The following is a 17,530-nucleotide window of genomic DNA, read 5'->3' as shown; positions in this document are numbered from 1 at the left end:
ACCTCTTCCCCTTCTCTTTTTTTTAAAGCTTATTAACAGATTTCTGCTAGCTCTTAAAATATCTTTTGAGGCTATACTAAAATTCAAAGCTTAAACATAATCAAGCCTTGGCAAGAACAATGAGTTGGTTATTGTTAACTGTAGCACACTTTGTTCTATTTCTGAGTTTAAACATGGAATTGCCTTAGAAAATTCTATCACCGTCGAATGTGCAGAGTAAGGATGTAAAGAAACCTCATGGTTATGGCTTTATGCAGACTTTTCTGTGGTGGCTGGCAGGCCAGGCCCAAAGCAGGCAGGGAAAAGCCTCATGATGGCCCTTCCCTTCCTGGCCCCTCAAAAGCAGTTGCAAGGGGATCCCTGGGTGGCTCAGCAGTTTAGCGCCTCCCTTTGGCCCAGGGCACAATCCTGGAGTCCTGGGATCGAGTCCCACGTCAGGCTCCCTGCATGGAGCCTGCTTCTCCCTCCTCCTGTGTCTCTGCCTCTCTCTCTCTCTATGTCTAAAATAAATAAAATAAATAAATGAATCTTTAAAAAAAAAAAAAAAGCAGTTGCAAGAGGAAGTACGTGAGGGGTGGTCACATCAGGTGGTTCTACAGTCAAATCTACCCAGGCCTGGATGTAGACATGAGTCCAGTGTGAGTCAGACTCTCTCGTTTGCATTCTTAAAACCAAGGAGACCCCGGAGTCTTAAGATTTTGAGATTCTCTGCTTTCGTACTCTTATATGGCTCTATGTAATATTTTTTCAACCTTATATTGATTTAAGGCTTCTTGGTTAAAGTAACTAAAACAAATTTAGAAGAAATTACTGGGTTAAAAACATGTCATTTTTCTTCCCACCAAATATGATAAATTCCACCAAAATATGTGCTGAGCCAGACTAATTTATCAGATTAAGTTCCTTGGGCACTAAAGAGACTGATTCATGCTTGTCTGTCCCAGCAATCTAGCTGGGTGGGCATTCATCATTCATCAGATGCTTACTGAGTAGCAGTGCACTGGCCACTATGTGGAATTCAAACGTTAGCAAGATTAGGGTCTCTGCCTAAGAGGAGGAGCTTTGGGGGGAGTCTCTGTGCTAATGTGGGAGAAAGTAAATGTGAAGACAGTACCACAGTGCTAAGCAAAACAGCTCTAGACAGGGAAAGGTTATTTTTCAGGTGATGAACTAAAAACAAAACAAAACCCTCATAGAAGAAACGGCACTTGAACTAGGCCCAGAAAGATGGGCATATTTCAGTATATGAATCCAAGAGGAGAAGCCAGTAGCTGCCAATGTGGAACAGTGCCAGGGTGAGAGGGCATAAGTTGTGGACTGTCAAGTAGTGTGGACATAGAAAGTAGTGGAAGATAAGACTAGAAAAGTCTGTTGGTCCCAGGTTGTGCAGCATCTTTATTCTTGTGTGCTAAGAAACCATTGGGAGCTTCCCCTATAGCAGTGATCTAATTGAAGGTGTGCTTCAGAACAATTACTCTAGCCAGGAGTGTTCAGAGTAGATTGGAGATAGAAAGCAAGTTGAGGGTGTTACTACATTATCTCAAGATCTAAGAAGGCCCTTCTCTGTCAATAGGAATGACAAGGGGAAATGTGGTGTAGCCTTGAGAAATGTGGTGGAGTTACACTTAGCAATATAGCAACCTGGCAAAATGAAAGAGAAGAGATAACTAGCACAAGTGTGACGCAGTTAACCAAGACAGGCAACTGGGTAGAGAATTGAGTTTGTGGGGAACTGTATGAGCTCTCTTAGGGGCAGTTTGAGCTTGAGGTGTTAATAGAGCATGCATGTGTAGCTGTGATTGATAAGATAATCTCTTTCCCAGAGTCAACCCTTGGAGGTGCTGCTGCTTCAAATTATGCAAATTCCACTTGGGGCCCGGGAGCCTCCTCCAACAACGGCGCCTCCCCCAACCCAATTCACACCTGGGACAAGGTGATTGTAGACGGGTCTGACGTGGAAGAGTGGCCTTGTATTGCCAGCAAAGACACTGAGTCTTCTTCCGAAAACACCACCGATAACAACAGTGCCTCGAACCCTGGCTCTGAGAAGAGCACTCTGCCAGGAAGCACCACTAGTAACAAAGGAAAAGGGAGCCAGTGCCAGTCTGCAAGTTCTGGGAACGAATGTAATCTTGGGGTCTGGAAATCTGACCCTAAGACTAAATCTGTTCAATCTTCCAACTCTACAACAGAGAGCAACAATGGACTAGGAAATTGGAGGAATGTGAGTGGTCAGGATAGAATTGGACCTGGCTCTGGCTTCAGCAACTTTAACCCAAATAGCAACCCATCTGCCTGGCCAGCGCTGGTCCAAGAAGGAAATTCTAGGAAAGGGGCATTGGAAACGGATACTAGTAATTCCAGTGCACAGGTTAGCACAGTAGGTCAGGCATCCAGGGAACAGCAGTCAAAGATGGAAAATGCGGGTGTTAATTTTGTTGTCTCTGGCAGAGAACAGGCTCAGATTCATAACACTGATGGACCAAAAAATGGAAACACTAACTCCTTGAACTTAAGTTCACCAAACCCCATGGAGAATAAGGGAATGCCCTTTGGAATGGGCTTGGGGAACGCCTCCAGGAGCACTGATGCCCCTTCACAAAGCACTGGAGATCGAAAGACTGGGAGTGTTGGATCTTGGGGTGCAGCTAGGGGGCCTTCTGGAACTGACACAGCCTCTGGACAAAGCAATTCTGGAAACAATGGGAACAATGGAAAAGATAGAGAGGACTCCTGGAAAGGAGCTTCTGTTCAGAAATCATCTGGGTCAAAAAATGACTCTTGGGACAATAACAGGTCTACGGGTGGGTCCTGGAACTTTGGCCCTCAGGACTCTAATGACAACAAATGGGGTGAAGGGAACAAAATGACATCTGGGGTCTCTCAGGGAGAATGGAAACAGCCGACTGGGTCTGATGAGTTGAAAATTGGAGAATGGAGTGGTCCAAACCAACCAAATTCTAGCACTGGAGCATGGGACAATCAAAAGGGCCACCCCCTCCCTGAAAACCAAGGCAATGCCCAGGCTCCCTGTTGGGGAAGATCTTCCAGCTCCACAGGAAGTGAAGTTGGAGGTCAAAGCACTGGAAGCAACCACAAAGCAGGAAGTAGTGACAGTCATAATTCTGGCCGTCGGTCATACCGGCCCACACATCCTGATTGTCAGGCTGTCTTACAGACTCTTTTGAGCCGAACTGATTTGGACCCCAGGGTGCTCTCAAACACTGGCTGGGGCCAAACTCAAATTAAGCAGGACACTGTGTGGGATATTGAAGAGGTGCCAAGGCCTGAGGGGAAATCGGACAAAGGAACTGAGGGGTGGGAGAGCGCTGCCACACAGACCAAGAACTCAGGGGGCTGGGGAGATGCACCCAGCCAAAGCAATCAAATGAAGTCTGGATGGGGGGAGCTCTCAGCCTCTACAGAGTGGAAAGACCCCAAGAACACAGGAGGCTGGAATGACTATAAGAACAACAACTCTTCCAACTGGGGAGGCGGACGACCAGATGAAAAGACATCTTCCTCTTGGAATGAGAACTCCAGCAAGGATCAGGGGTGGGGAGGGGGACGCCAGCCCAATCAAGGATGGACTTCTGGGAAGAATGGTTGGGGAGAGGAAGTTGATCAGGCGAAAAACAGCAGTTGGGAAAGTTCTGCAAGCAAACCTGTGTCTGGATGGGGAGAAGGAGGGCAGAATGAAATTGGAACTTGGGGGAACAGCGGGAATGCAAGCCTAGCTTCCAAAGGTGGGTGGGAAGATTGCAAAAGGTCTCCAGCGTGGACTGAGACTGGCAGACAGCCCAATTCCTGGCATAAACAGCACCAACAGCAGCAGCAGCCACAGCAGCCACCGCCACCACAACCAGAGGCTTCTGGTTCATGGGGAGGCCCCCCACCACCACCTCCAGGCAACGGACGACCTTCCAATTCCAACTGGAGCAGTGGGCCACAGCCAGTAACCCCTAAGGACGAGGAACCCAGTGGTTGGGAAGAGCCATCCCCACAGTCAATTAGTCGGAAAATGGACATCGATGATGGCACTTCAGCATGGGGAGACCCTAACAGCTATAACTACAAGAATGTGAATCTGTGGGATAAGAATTCCCAAGGGGGCCCAGCACCTCGAGAACCAAACCTGCCTACCCCGATGACCAGTAAATCAGCATCAGGTAGGCAATGGCTGCTTCTTGCGGGTTTGATAAACAAAAATCCTAAATTTTTATTAAGCTGCATTTATTCCTTGGCTGTATTCTAGAAATCTTTCTACATTAACCATACTCTACTGTAAACAGAAGCTTTCTTTTTATAAAATGATAGTGAAAACAGATGCTGGTGGTACCTTTTAATGTTCTTTCTTGGCAAAAGGAAAAAGATGGCATCCCTGTGGTAGTCTCCCAAAGTTGGTGGGGTTTTTTTTCGTTTGTTTTGTTTTTTTTGTAATTGTATTGGTCTTGCAGAATCCAAAAAAATGTATCTTGGGCGCTAAACAAACCATGCTCCAGATTTAAAAATGAAGAATTAAAATAGTAGCAGAAGTAGACCTGATTTCCATTCAGTTTCTACTCAGGAACATATCCTCTGTGTTTCTCCTTCCCTGGTGAAGGGAGGTTTTTTGTGTTGTTCTCGAAGGGGCCATCAGAATGCTGTAGCATGGCTGGATCTGGAAGATTTCAGTCGTTTTCCAGATGATTTTTAATGGTCACCTCTGGTAGTGGAGTACTTCGTATAAGAAATTATTTTCTCATGATCATTAGTTGCCCAGAATTAAACTTTCTTCTTCCTCTATTTGGATAGAAATACCATACCTGGTAAATTGAAAGTAGTGCTAGTAATACCGTCGTTGGCATTGTCGACTTGAATGTCCCCATAAAGCATATAATTCAACAAACTAAGGGGATGCACTGTTCAGGTGTTTTTTTGTTTTTTTCTTTCAGTTAGAATTAATACTTCGTTTTCCACTCCTCAGATAAACCTAGTGTTCGGTGAATGCAGTTATGGCCACTTAGAAAATGATTGCTTTTAACTAGTTCTTTTTTTTTTTTCCCTCAAATATTGAAAAGAATGAGGAAGGAAATAAAGATTGTTCATTAATTCCCTATCTAGCACAAAACCTGCTAAGATGTGAAAAAAATTTATTAGCCATATAATGAAAACCTTCAAACTGTAGGGAAAATCAAAACGTAATAAATAAAAAGAATCTTAGCCCCTAGGGTCTCTTCCCACACATAATGAATCTCGTAGCATTTTGTGTCTCATTCAAAAATTTTCTTCATACCTATAGCAAAATATATCTATCTTTTACAGATTTTACACAGAAGAGATTGTACTATATACACTGTTCTTCTCCTTGCTTTTTCCATCATACTTTAAAACTTTCCATGTTAGCACATACATTTTTGTCTTTTATTTGCTTTGTGTACAGTATTTCATGGGTGACGTAATTGGTCTAACCAGTGCCTTTGTGATAGATATTTAGGTTGCTTCCAAATGGTTTCCCACAGTGTTACAGTAAGCATTGTTGTACCTATAATTTTATGTACTCTACAAGTATATCTATGGTATAATTTCGGCAGTGGAGTTACTGGGCCAAAAGTTAAAGTGACAATGCTTCCTGAGGGTGGAACCCATTCATATTTCTGCCGACAGAGCATAGGAGAGCCTGTTCCTCCCACCTTCACTCCCCACTCCCTGGATATTAGGATGCTTCATTTAACAGATCATTCTTAGAGACCCATTTTCTTTCTTTACAGTCTGGAGCAAAAGCACACCACCTGCTCCAGATAATGGTACTTCAGCTTGGGGTGAGCCAAACGAAAGCAGTCCTGGGTGGGGCGAAATGGATGACACGGGAGCATCGACCACGGGCTGGGGGAATGCACCCTCCAACGCTCCAAATGCCATGAAACCTAGTAAGTGTACAGCATTATTTGGGAGGGAGCCTCCATTAATTTGGGGGCCAGACATTTTGGTGAGGGCTGTTCTAATGTTTCAACTACTGTTTGAAGAGATTCAGGACCATGACCCTTTAATAAATGATTAGTACCAAATGGTAGCGACTTAGCTTTGCATATGTTAACATGCTTAGAGTGAACTAGAAGTCCTAAGTTAATTTTGTTGATTTTAAGTTAGGTTTAGTATCTGGCCAGAATTGAAATGTTGACATGGTGCTTTTTTTTGCCAGTAACTTAAATATTGCTCACCATTCCTATTTTGCATTTCTGCTCCTTTGTTAGTGTAATTTAAAAAGACTTTCCTGGCTTTTAATGTGGGACACAGTCTCTGCTGCTCACTGACTTCATCGTTCTGTTTCTTCCTCATCCCTTTGTCTCTCCTCTCATACTTCCACCCACGTAGAAGCATTTAAGGTTTCTTGAACCCAACAAAGATTTGTTCGTTTGAGTTTTTAATACAAAGCATGTCACACTTATTCATAAATCATTGAAAGTCTAAGCTATACTTGATCCAGCTGGCAATGTGTAGTCACAGTAATTTGCAAAACTTTGTAAACCAATGCTATGGAATGTCTCATTGGATGTTCCTTGGTTGAAAAATTCAATTTCGAGTGCCCATTTTCACTTGTTTGTCATTTTCTTAAAAAGTATTCCAGCATCTCTTTTCTGCCATATTGCAGACTTAAAAAATTATCTTTTGATTTAAAAATGTGGTCATAGTGAATGCTCAAAATTTGAGCAAAAATAATAAATTCTGTTGTCAATTTTATTGTATGATATTTATGACTCTTATAGTGCCACATGAAGAAGTACAATCTTAGCTATATTCTAGAAATTCATTCTTGTGTCTGTGCATTTAAAAAATTATGAATCCACTTCATAGAAATAGTTTTACAAAGACATGATTTCATCATGATTTTCACTGTAAAATTGGTTGTATCATCATGGGAAATACCACACTGTAGACTTGAAATAGATCCAAAATGGCTGTTGGAAGACATTAGCCAGACCCTTGGCACAAGGAGATACTTCAGCAGTATGGTCTGGATTTTTTTGTGTCTTTCCAACCTTAGAATCACTCTTCCATCACAAAACCTTCACAGTTTAAAAAAGTCTTCTCTCCTTCAGGATCGTATAGTTAAAGCTATAGATATACTTACCCTTTGGGTAATACGAATGTGGAAGGGGCTAGAATATTGGCCTCGCCACAGAGGTGGATTAGATAAGATCACAAATACCCTAAAATGCTGCATTCATAAGGACTGATCATTGTGATTATTGTTAATATGTAGCTATTGCATACGATTTGTCCATTTTTTTCTTAAAGATTCCAAATCTATGCAAGACGGCTGGGGGGAGAGTGACGGTCCAGTGACGGGAACTCGCCATCCCAGCTGGGAGGAGGAGGATGATGGAGGAGTCTGGAACACCGCCGGCTCTCAGGGAAGTGCTTCCTCCCACAACTCAGCAAGCTGGGGACAAGGAGGAAAGAAGCAAATGAAGGTAGCCCGCTTTAGAAATGATCGAGCTTGTTTCTTTGTTCTTAGAAGGCAGAACTGAGAATTTTCTCATGGAAGGAGTCCCTGAAGTCCTAAGTAAGGGTGAAAATATTTTCTTAAGAGCAAATAATTACTTCCTCTTTACTCCTCATCTTCCTTCCCCATGACCTTGAAACCTCAAACTACAGAGCTGTTGCTGTGAGTAAAATGGAATTTTCAAAGACAGGAGATTTTTTTTTTACTTTTAGTTTCCATATGATAATAATTCTTTGGAAGCTTTCAAGGCACACTTTATAAATGTTTTATGCTTTTGGATTCTAAAGCCAAGGAAGTCCTTAGGGTAGTCCCCATGATATATAGAAGAGAAACCAAAGAATGACAGCTTTTCCAGTGGCAATCAGCATGACTGGTTTTTATCCGATTCGGGAGATTCCAAAACCCAGAATCATTCTTCCAACAAAGTGAAGTGCCAGTACATAACCCTACTGTAGCAACCAAATGATTTATCTATATCCTGTACCAGGTTGTGTTGTAAAGTCACTTTCCAGGGCTCCTGAGTGGCTCAGTTGGTTAAGCATCCGACTCTTAATCTCAGAGTTGTGAGTTCAAGCCCCATGTTGGGATCCACGCTGGGTATGGAGCCTACTTAATTAAAAAAAAAAAAAGGAATTAAGTTGTCATTTTCCATGTCTTAGAGCAACGCCGTTTCTCCTTTGATTTGCATAATTTGATGAGGACTTTGGTTTCAGTCTAGAACAAGTCTTTGAACCTGAACCGTTCTCCCAGCAGAGGCATTCTTTCCCTTCTGCAGAGAAATTGATGAAAATTAGAAATAGGCAGTCATATATTTAATTTCAACATGGGAGCCTTGCTGCCCCATGAAACACTTCACAGTGAATATTGTCCTGGTTTCAAATACCAAGTACTGTCCTGGAAGGTCTTCAGTCAGCTAAGGGGGTTATGCCTTTATCCCCTTTGCTGTAGGATATTAATGTTGTTCTGCATACGGTAACTTGATAGCCTAAACACATAGGTTGTTTATCTTGGAGGCATCCTGTTTAAGCAGCTAGTTACAATTTCCCTTCTAAGGATTGCTTTGCCTCCCCCTAGTCACAGATGGAATTAATCCGTAAAATTCTCAGTATCTTTGTACTCGCCTGTTATCTGGCTTGTTGTGGCTTTTTTTGTCATTTACAAATTCCCAACAAGACAGAAAAAAAGACAGTTGAGGAATACTGCTGATTGACAGAAGTGAGTGAAGGAAAGGTGCTGGCCCACTCAGGTGGCCCTGAGACATAACTGATTCAGCTCAGTTGAAATTTGGCATTTCTGCTCCACAACTGACAATTCTGACCTTTTGTGTCCAAGGGCCTTTTTTTTTTAACTGATTGTGATCAAAGACAGATAATGTAAAATTTACCATTGTAACCATTTTTAAGTGCACAGGCAGTTCAGTAGTGGTGATTATATTCACGCTATTGTGCAACCATCGCCACATCTAGCCACAAAACTTTTCATCTGCAAAACTGAAACTGTTTGTATTAAACAAAAACTACCAATTCTACCCTCCCTACAGTGAGGGCTTTTTTGACCTTAAAACCTGTGACTGAACTTAAGTGAACTTATTCACTTTGAAGAATAGTAAAATCAACATAACAAATATCAAAACAGTTTTTATTTGTAGAATGTACAAGTAAGCAAAGCCCCATCACCCCATCCCCACCAACTCCTCATCATTGTTCCACCTACCTTCTCCATAGAAGTAAAAGTGGAGCTGGTGTTGGATGTCCTATTCTGGGGAGAAACTAGTTTGTCCCTTAAGAAACAAAAACTCAGGGGCTCCTGGCTGGCTCAGTTGGTTAAGCATCTGCCTTTGGTTCAGGTCATGATCTTGGGATCGTGGGATTGAGCCTCGTGTAGTGCTCCCTGCTCAGCAAGGAGTCTGCTTCTCCCCCTCTCTCTCCCCTACTTGTGCGTGTGCGCGCTCTCTCGCTCTCTCTCTCAAATTAATAAATAAAATCTTAAAACAAAATAAAACAAAACACCAGCTAACCATGTATTTTTCCAGTTCTAACTCAGTGTGACGAATCAAATAAGAATGAAAATATAGATAGAACTAAAGCTTATTACTCTTTCAGACTAATGGATAAAATATCAAAATAACCACAGTTAAAGAGGGAAATTTGGGCTCAGAAAGGTAAACTGTTGGTTCTGCATTTTCAATCAGTACATAAATCTAACTGATAAGAAGTGAGATAAAATAATTTGGTTCTGAGGTTATGTATTTCATTTCTGTAGTGCTCACTGAAAGGAGGAAACAATGATTCATGGATGAATCCTCTTGCCAAACAGTTTTCAAATATGGGATTGCTGGTAAGTTTCATTTTCTTTTATGTGTAATACAGCCCAGCTTTTACTTTTAGTACAAATGTGAAGACCGCTGCCACTAGAGTACAACATTACAGATTTAGAAACTGGTTAAACAGTGTTTCTGATTTGGATTTAGCAGTATTTGTCCTCTATTCTTTTATTCTTAATGAAATACTCCAATATTTAAAGGCTATGGCTTTTGAATTTGTAGTCCTTGTGTCCTTTTCCTTAAGTGGTTAGGGGCAGAAAGAGCCAGGCCTTAAAACTTACGTAACGTTCCCTGACTAATACTGTACCAGTTTTCATATTACAGTTTTGAAAATAGCAGCAACAATAAAATAAGTAGGGGAACTATTTGTAATTAATTATATAGGGAATTCTTGTAGGATTTCTCTCTCTCTCTCTGTCTCTCTCTCTCTCTCTTTAAATCTCTCGGGAACATTGTGGGACACCCCATCCCTAGTTGCCAAAAGACAGATAGCTTGACTTGGCTGCACATTTCCAGATTTGATGACTGGACAAGTCACGAGAAGAGGTTGTCATCATTTGGCTGACACTCGTGGAATTTGATCCTGAGCCGACTGGAACTTATTTCTCTAAGCAGCTATTTAGCTATTGCTCTGTCCATAGAGTTACTGAAGCTAATTCTATGTGAAAATTGAATGTGGGAATATGGACACCGTAGGCAATAAAATTAGTCACATCATCAGTGATCTTGTCTTCATTCCAGTATAAGGTTTATGTCAAAGGACCATGTAGAGTACCAATAGTACGCCACAACTCTCACGTAAATAATGCCATTTTTTTATCTCTCTCATACAGATGTTGCAAATTCAAACCTTTAATCCTCCCTCCCTGTTGCTTCTTTTTCAGAGTCAAACTGAAGATAATCCAGGCAGCAAAATGGATTTGTCTGTAGGTGTGTATCACTCTACTAATATGAATGGGTATATTGTGATTAATGATGTTATATTGAAAAAAAAAAATGATGTTATATTGGATCCCTGCTCAGCTTGAGTTGGGATGGGTGCCATTCAGCAGACATAAAGGACCATCCTGGACACTAGGGATTGAAAACTCAAATAGTTGCGGGATCCAGGAAAGTAACAAAATGAGTGTCATGTACCAGGTATAAGAAATTGGGAGTTGAAGGCCACTGGTTAGCTGTCGGGGGAATATGTACCATCTCCAGGATAAAGGAATCAGCCTTGCTCTGGCCTTAACAGTTGTTGCCATGGAGAGTAAGGGTTCAGCTTTGTCAGAGCTTCCAGTTGGCGAGCGAGGCCAGAAATTCAGACATAAATTGACATCCTGATTCTTAAATATTGGAAACTAATTCAGATTTTAAAAACTAGTGTGTGGCCAAAGTATGTCTGTGGCCCTGCCAGACTCTGTTCTCAGGTTGGTAGTCCTGTCTGCACTGGAATGTTTCATTATTGATGAGTTCTCCCACCCTAAGTGGAGCAGTTGCCATGTTAGCCCCTAGTCTGTGGGATCGTCACCATGATGCTATTGCTCACCTTGAGGAACTTAAAAAGAATCAAACCAAGGAAAAAGGAAAATAGTCCTAGGTCATAAGGGAGATAGTCTGATCTATGATATTTTAAAATCTAAGAGTGACGAAAAAATGAGTTTCCAGGGGCACTGATCATGTCAGTATATAATAGCAAATTTCCAGAGCTGTGAAGAAAAGGAGTAGTAGTCATGGTACTTGGGAAATCTCTTGTTCACTTAATGTGCCCAACTCTAAGTTTTAAATTCTAGGGCAACAGCTATGCCTCTTAGGCCTTTTTATTCTCAATAACTGTGTCACAACCCCACCCATTTATCTAGCAGATGCTAAAACAACAGCAGGAGACAAACTCTCTCACGAAGTGCATTTGATTTTATGAGTGAGTTATAGTCATCAAACATGTCAATAACCAGTGGAACTATTTTTTTAGTCAGATTTTTACCAGGTTGGCCCTAAATCTCTCTTTCAATCTTCCATTGAAAACAAGCTACAACTGACACAAGTTTTTTAAGAAGGAACAAAAGGATCCACACGTGCCCCTGGGGGCCTGAACCAAGAGGATCCCTCATGGTCTTATGCCCAGCACCTCAGGGAGAAGAATGGGACCGGTACCCCCCCCACCCCCATCATGAGGGAGATATTTGTTCTTGAAATTTTCACTTCTGTGTTACTTTTCAGGGAGCCTTCCAGATAAAAAATTTGACGTGGACAAGCGAGCAATGAATCTCGGGGATTTTAATGATATCATGAGGAAGGATCGATCTGGGTTCCGTCCACCTAATTCCAAAGACATGGGAACCACAGATAGTGGGCCTTATTTCGAGAAGGTGAGTCAAATCCTTTAAGATAATTCATGCGAACCACTTTGGTTCCCATTTGTTCTTTTGATAATTGATTCCAGGAGGAAGCACAGAGTCACTGAATTAATTAATGAGCAAAACATAAACATCACCTGCATTTAAGTGTTGACATGAAAACAGTTGATGTCAACAGGTGACTAGGCAGAAGCTAGAACCATCTGTCTGTAGTATGTGAGTATTATGAAGAAGGTCTGAGTTTTTAGAAATTTTATGAAGTTTGGAAGGGGGAAATAAATGGTCTGACTTTTTATAGTGGGAATGCGAAATGTGTGGAAGAAATTTTAGAGACCAATTTATTCTGCTGTACAGTGAGAAATTAAATTTGGGATATCGTGCAGATAATTCGTATCTCCTAAGGCCTTCCCTTCTAGCTTTGTTAAGATGTTCCAGAACGTTCTCTTTTGATATTTCTAAGAGAGTTCCTTTGTTCTTTCTCCATTTCTCTAGTGACCTATTGTGAGTTATAATGGTATACTGTTCAAATTCTCAACCTGATTTAAAGAAGTCATGAATACCTATTTGTTTTTGATTCTTGTCTTTCCAATTGGAGGAAATAATTCCTTGATTCAGAATACTGATTTGTCATGGCCCTGGTCTTCAGAAAGCAATAAAAACCAAAAGTTTGGGCAGCCTGGGTGGCTCAGCGGTTTAGCTCCGCCTTCAGCCCAGGGCGTGATCTTGGAGTCCCAGGATTGAGTCCTACGTCAGGCTCTCTGCATGGAGCCTGCTTCTCCCTCTGCCTGTGTCTCCCATGAATAAATAAATAAAATCTAAAAAAAAAAAAAAAAAAAAAAAAAAAAGTTTTTGATCTGGCAAATTTTTGACGTTATTGATAATGCTGTTTCAGGCAGCAACAGATTCATAAGATTACTCTGGCTTTTGTTTCAGCAGCCACATAGAGTAATCAATATTAGATGCATAAAAATTCAGAGTCTGGCAATTTTTATCTTAGTGCAATGGACAGAATGTGTTACTTAGAGGATAAGAAAAAATCCATATCAGAGGTGACAGATGGTGTCTGTTGGGCCAAGTGTGATGACTCTGATCAGATCCAAATTCCATCCTCGTTTATTGCTAATACACTCTAACTCTGTTTGTTCCTAGTGTTTCTCTCTTGTCCCTTCTTGCATTCTGTTGCTTCACTAACCAACACTCATTGTGATTGGCTAACTCCTACTACTTTTCAGCTGACTTTGCCTTTCTCCAATCAAGATGGGTGCCTTGGGGATGAGGCTCCCTGCTCTCCCTTCTCCCCTTCTCCCAGCTACAAGCTGTCTCCCTCTGGTTCCACACTACCCAACGTCAGCCTTGGAGCAATCGGCACAGGGCTCAACCCCCAAAACTTCGCTGCTAGACAAGTAAGGAGGCCTCTCAAATTTATAACTGCTTGACTGTGGCCTTGCCTTGGCCCTGGTCTGCAGTTCATTGCATCATTTGTCTGTCTTGGGAAATTTGTTGATTACTGAATGCACAGAATGATACTAAGTATAGGCTTTAGATCTCTCAGCCCGTAGAACCCATCTCTCTTCATATTTTCTCAACATGGATTTTATTTTAAATTTGTTTCTTTCGTCTTCTCATTTTTGGTCCTAATTTCACATTTAAGAAGTTAACTAATAAACTGGCTTAGGAAAATGTTAAGGAGGCTACATAGGTACCTTACGTCATCTAACTTAGCAACGGATTTGCCATTCTTGACATTAGATTGAATGGCAAGTGATACTTTTGAAGTCCTTTTGATTTAGTAAAACTTCTAATTAGAAAATAGCAGCAAAACTAGTAAGAGTAAATACTTGAGCTTTACAGCATCTTAAAATCTAGTGTCTTTAAGTTAAAATATAGTCATTACCCAGGGAGAGGTAATTTGATAGAAGAGCTTTGGGAAGCCTGGATGTTGCTCAGACATGGCGGTTCCATCTAGCCTGGAGCTGCCCATTTCATAGGGGTGGCCTCAGTCTTCCTGGGAGGGGCTCTGCACCAAGAGCCAAACTGGCAGGGCTGGCCCCTGAGGCCCCCTCACCTTCATAGGCCTGATGCAGCACTGCTGGCCTCTGTTGCCCCACAGCAGCTCCAGGGTGGTTGTCGGGGAGAAAACCAGGAATTTGGAGACAATTCCCTTGTGAATGGTGACTGATGATATATTCCTAGCCACAGTACTGTGACCACTGACCTGTCACTGTGACTCTCACCTTAGGATGTCATGGAAGGACTTTTAATTATTATATCTATTTTGTTTCCACATGCTGACTTTCACATTACAAGTGAAAAGATATATAAAACATACCTTTAGTCCTCCACATCATAGTCCTCCAGGTGTACACAGGTCTTTCATATGCTTTCTGATTATTGCTTTAGCACATGTTAAAAATGGATCATATAATGTCCATGTGTTCAGTTGGTTTTTCTAGTTTGGGCGTTACGGGTAATTTCTTGTTTTCTTTTTTTATATTTCATTCTTTTTCTTAATGTTTCCACAGAGGACATAGACGTGTATTGCTTATATAAACAGAGAAGAAATAATTATATTCATGGTTTTGGGCAGCTCATTTGTTTCGGACTGAGGTATAGAAAATATAAAACAGTCCTACCTCTCTTGATTAATGATGATTACAGACGCCTACAGGATTGCACATTTATCAAAAGCCTTTAGTATATAATTTTTAGTATAATAGACCAGCCATAGTAGCCAGCACTGGACTCTAAGAAAAGATCATTCCTCTTTGGGTGTTTTTAATCCTAAAAATGGATTGCTACAAAATCCATTGTGAATCTAATGGGTACACGTTTTATGTAAATATGGTCATGGTTCTTTTATGCCATTTTCATGCAGACTTAATATACTTCATAATTAAAAATTAAAACGTAAGATTTTTATTTTCAAGTGACAGATTTTCAGTGAGTTTGAAAATAGTTGAGGCAGATATCACCAATAAATACTAGGATTCAGGTCCCTGTAAAAGGGTTTTTATTTAGGGGACTTATATACAACAGTGGAGCTCTAGAAATAACCATATTTTTAAAAATGGAAATAACCAGATGAACATTAACATATGTAGAAGCCATAAACTTATATAGAAGCATTTGATGACCATTTTCCTAATTTCTAAATACAGTTTTTTAAAAAATTGTGTGTGATTGCCACTAAATGTATTACTGTGCAGAATAGTCAAAAAAAATGAGTAGCAGTGCCAACATTCCATATTTAAAAAGAGAGAAGGTGTTTTTTGATAGACTCCTGTTGACTCATCTGTACTATTATCCATATCAGACATACCTATCATAGGGCTTGATATGACTTTAGAGACACTTGATAAAGATAACCTAAAACCTCTGGGCGATGGGGCAGCATGACATCTGTCCACTGAGAATGTGTAGTAGGGCCTAATTTTTAAAAAACTAAAAAAAGGCAAATTCCTTCTAATATTTCTTTCCAAAAGAGAGGTTGGAATTTAAAATGGTCCTCACAGAGCAGTTTTGGACTTTTTAAAACATGGATTCTGGCAAGGACTTCAGCTACCAGAAATCCCACCATCCAAGGACCCTACCATGAATCATTAGCATCTGATAACTAGGTCATTACTTTGATAGTAAAGTGTGAGAATGATTTTAGCAGAACATTCTCAGCAAAACAGACGTTCCTGTGTTCTTGAGAATGATCAGTAGGGAAGCTGCCAACTATCAAGATCTCAGAAAAGTTAAAGCCAAACTATGTCACCTTAGAGTGACAGTTTGATGATTATTAGTAAGACAGGGGAAGTGGAGACATTATAGCTTGTAGAATTAAAGGTCTTTTCATGTTTAAACAGTCTTTTGGGAGATTTAAAATTCATGGCGGATCTTTGATTTTGTTATATGAGATATACACAGATTTTGATTGCCTTTTCTACTTTACGTTCATAGCCATTTTTATTTTCAGTGCTTTTAAGTTCATTAATTTTCCAGTAGCAATCCCTTAATCTATTTTGAATCATTAAGCCATTGGAATATCTTTAGTGTTCTAGAACTGAATGGTGCTGTTATAGAATTCTTTAAAATTACCTTAATCTCCACCATGTCAGGGAGAAGATGGTGACTTTAGTTCAGAATACATATACTTGGTATAAGCAGTGGTGCAGCTGTCTTCACTAAGTGAGATTTTGTCAAGTATATAGAATTGGTGGGTCATGATGTTTTGCATCCTACAGACTAGGATTTTACTAAGTTCTAGGACTACAAAGAAGGAAAGTATTAAGCTGATGGTGGAAAGACAGAATGGAAAATGAATATGACTTGCTGATGGTTGCTATCAAAGAGTGTTGAAAGTGTTTTGAGAACATAGAGGTGGGCTCAGTTAATTTGAATATGAAATGAGGAAGAAGGTTTGGGGAAGACTTCCTCTATAAGGATGACCTCTGAGCTGAGCCTCGAAGAGGCCCAGTGAAGATGGTGGAGAAGCTTTCCTCAGACAGAGGGAACAGTGTCAAGTTGTCAAATACAAATTCTTTGCTGAAAGGGTTTTTCTCGGCTTAAAACAAGTCCGAACAGAAGGGCCATATAGCCCAGTTTTCTATAGCTCTTTGATTAGAATAGTCTAGAAGTGCTCCAGTGAGTTGGTCCTCCAGAAATCAGGGAATTAAGCTTATTTTTAACCAGACTAATATTCATACATTGGAATGAGAAGTTACAGGTGAGTAATGGTTTTTTTGGTGTCCCTGTAATGGTTTTCCACTTTTTGCCTTTTCTGCTTTTTTATTTTATTTTTATTTTTTAAATCTCACTCTTGATTTAGATTTTATCACCTAGCAAAGAAGGGGTCAAGCAGACCCAGATAAGAAAGAGTATTCGGATCTGGAGTAATGTTCCCATGGACATAGGCTACAATTTGGTGGCACTGATTCTATGATTGAACTAATCAATCAGTTCAGAGACATTAATGTCCTAGTGTTGTTTTTATAGCTGATATTACTTAGAAGCCTGCATTTATACTCAGGTGCCTTTCAAGATGGAGCTCAGATTATTGGACTTGAGAATAAATTTGGTGAATTCAATCGTTAAAGAGAAGTTGAAATAAACATTATATTGCCTATACCTTTCAATTACAAAAAGAAAAAATAATACTTTTTTAAAACATTTGACCAGATTTTACCCTTTCAGTTATAGAGTACATCAGACTGCAGGGGTGGTGGTGCTATGTGCATGATTTGATTTGAATAATTTTCCCAAGTATTCCAAGACCAGGAACTTTTCAGTTATAAAATTCTGTGATTCCATGGAACACAGGGTATACTTCTGAAGGATAGAAAACCAAAACTGTTTCTTTTTTGCATTTTCTTACATTAACAAAAAAGCCTTACTGTT

General features: G+C 40.5%; 1 protein-coding gene across 22 annotated transcripts in view; it reads left to right on the top strand.

Annotated features, from left to right (window-relative positions):
- TNRC6B (trinucleotide repeat containing adaptor 6B) overlaps positions 1-17,530 on the top strand; it is a 243,984-nt gene that overhangs the window by 197,074 nt on the left and 29,380 nt on the right. For 14 of the 22 annotated variants that reach the window (XM_072843849.1, XM_072843848.1, XM_072843847.1 and 11 more), the window contains 7 exons: positions 1,824-4,169; positions 5,751-5,909; positions 7,279-7,454; positions 9,749-9,823; positions 10,694-10,739; positions 12,012-12,160; positions 13,381-13,551. In XM_072843849.1, the coding sequence (XP_072699950.1) occupies positions 1,824-4,169; positions 5,751-5,909; positions 7,279-7,454; positions 9,749-9,823; positions 10,694-10,739; positions 12,012-12,160; positions 13,381-13,551 (3,122 nt within the window). The remainder of the gene's footprint in view (positions 1-1,823; positions 4,170-5,750; positions 5,910-7,278; positions 7,455-9,748; positions 9,824-10,693; positions 10,740-12,011; positions 12,161-13,380; positions 13,552-17,530) is intronic. The other 8 variants (XM_072843852.1, XM_072843853.1, XM_072843851.1 and 5 more) reach the window with 3 other exon arrangements.

This window comes from Canis lupus, chromosome 11, assembly GCF_048164855.1.
Source record: "Canis lupus baileyi chromosome 11, mCanLup2.hap1, whole genome shotgun sequence".
Lineage (NCBI taxonomy): Eukaryota > Metazoa > Chordata > Mammalia > Carnivora > Canidae > Canis > Canis lupus.
This window is presented reverse-complemented; position numbering and strand designations above follow the sequence as displayed.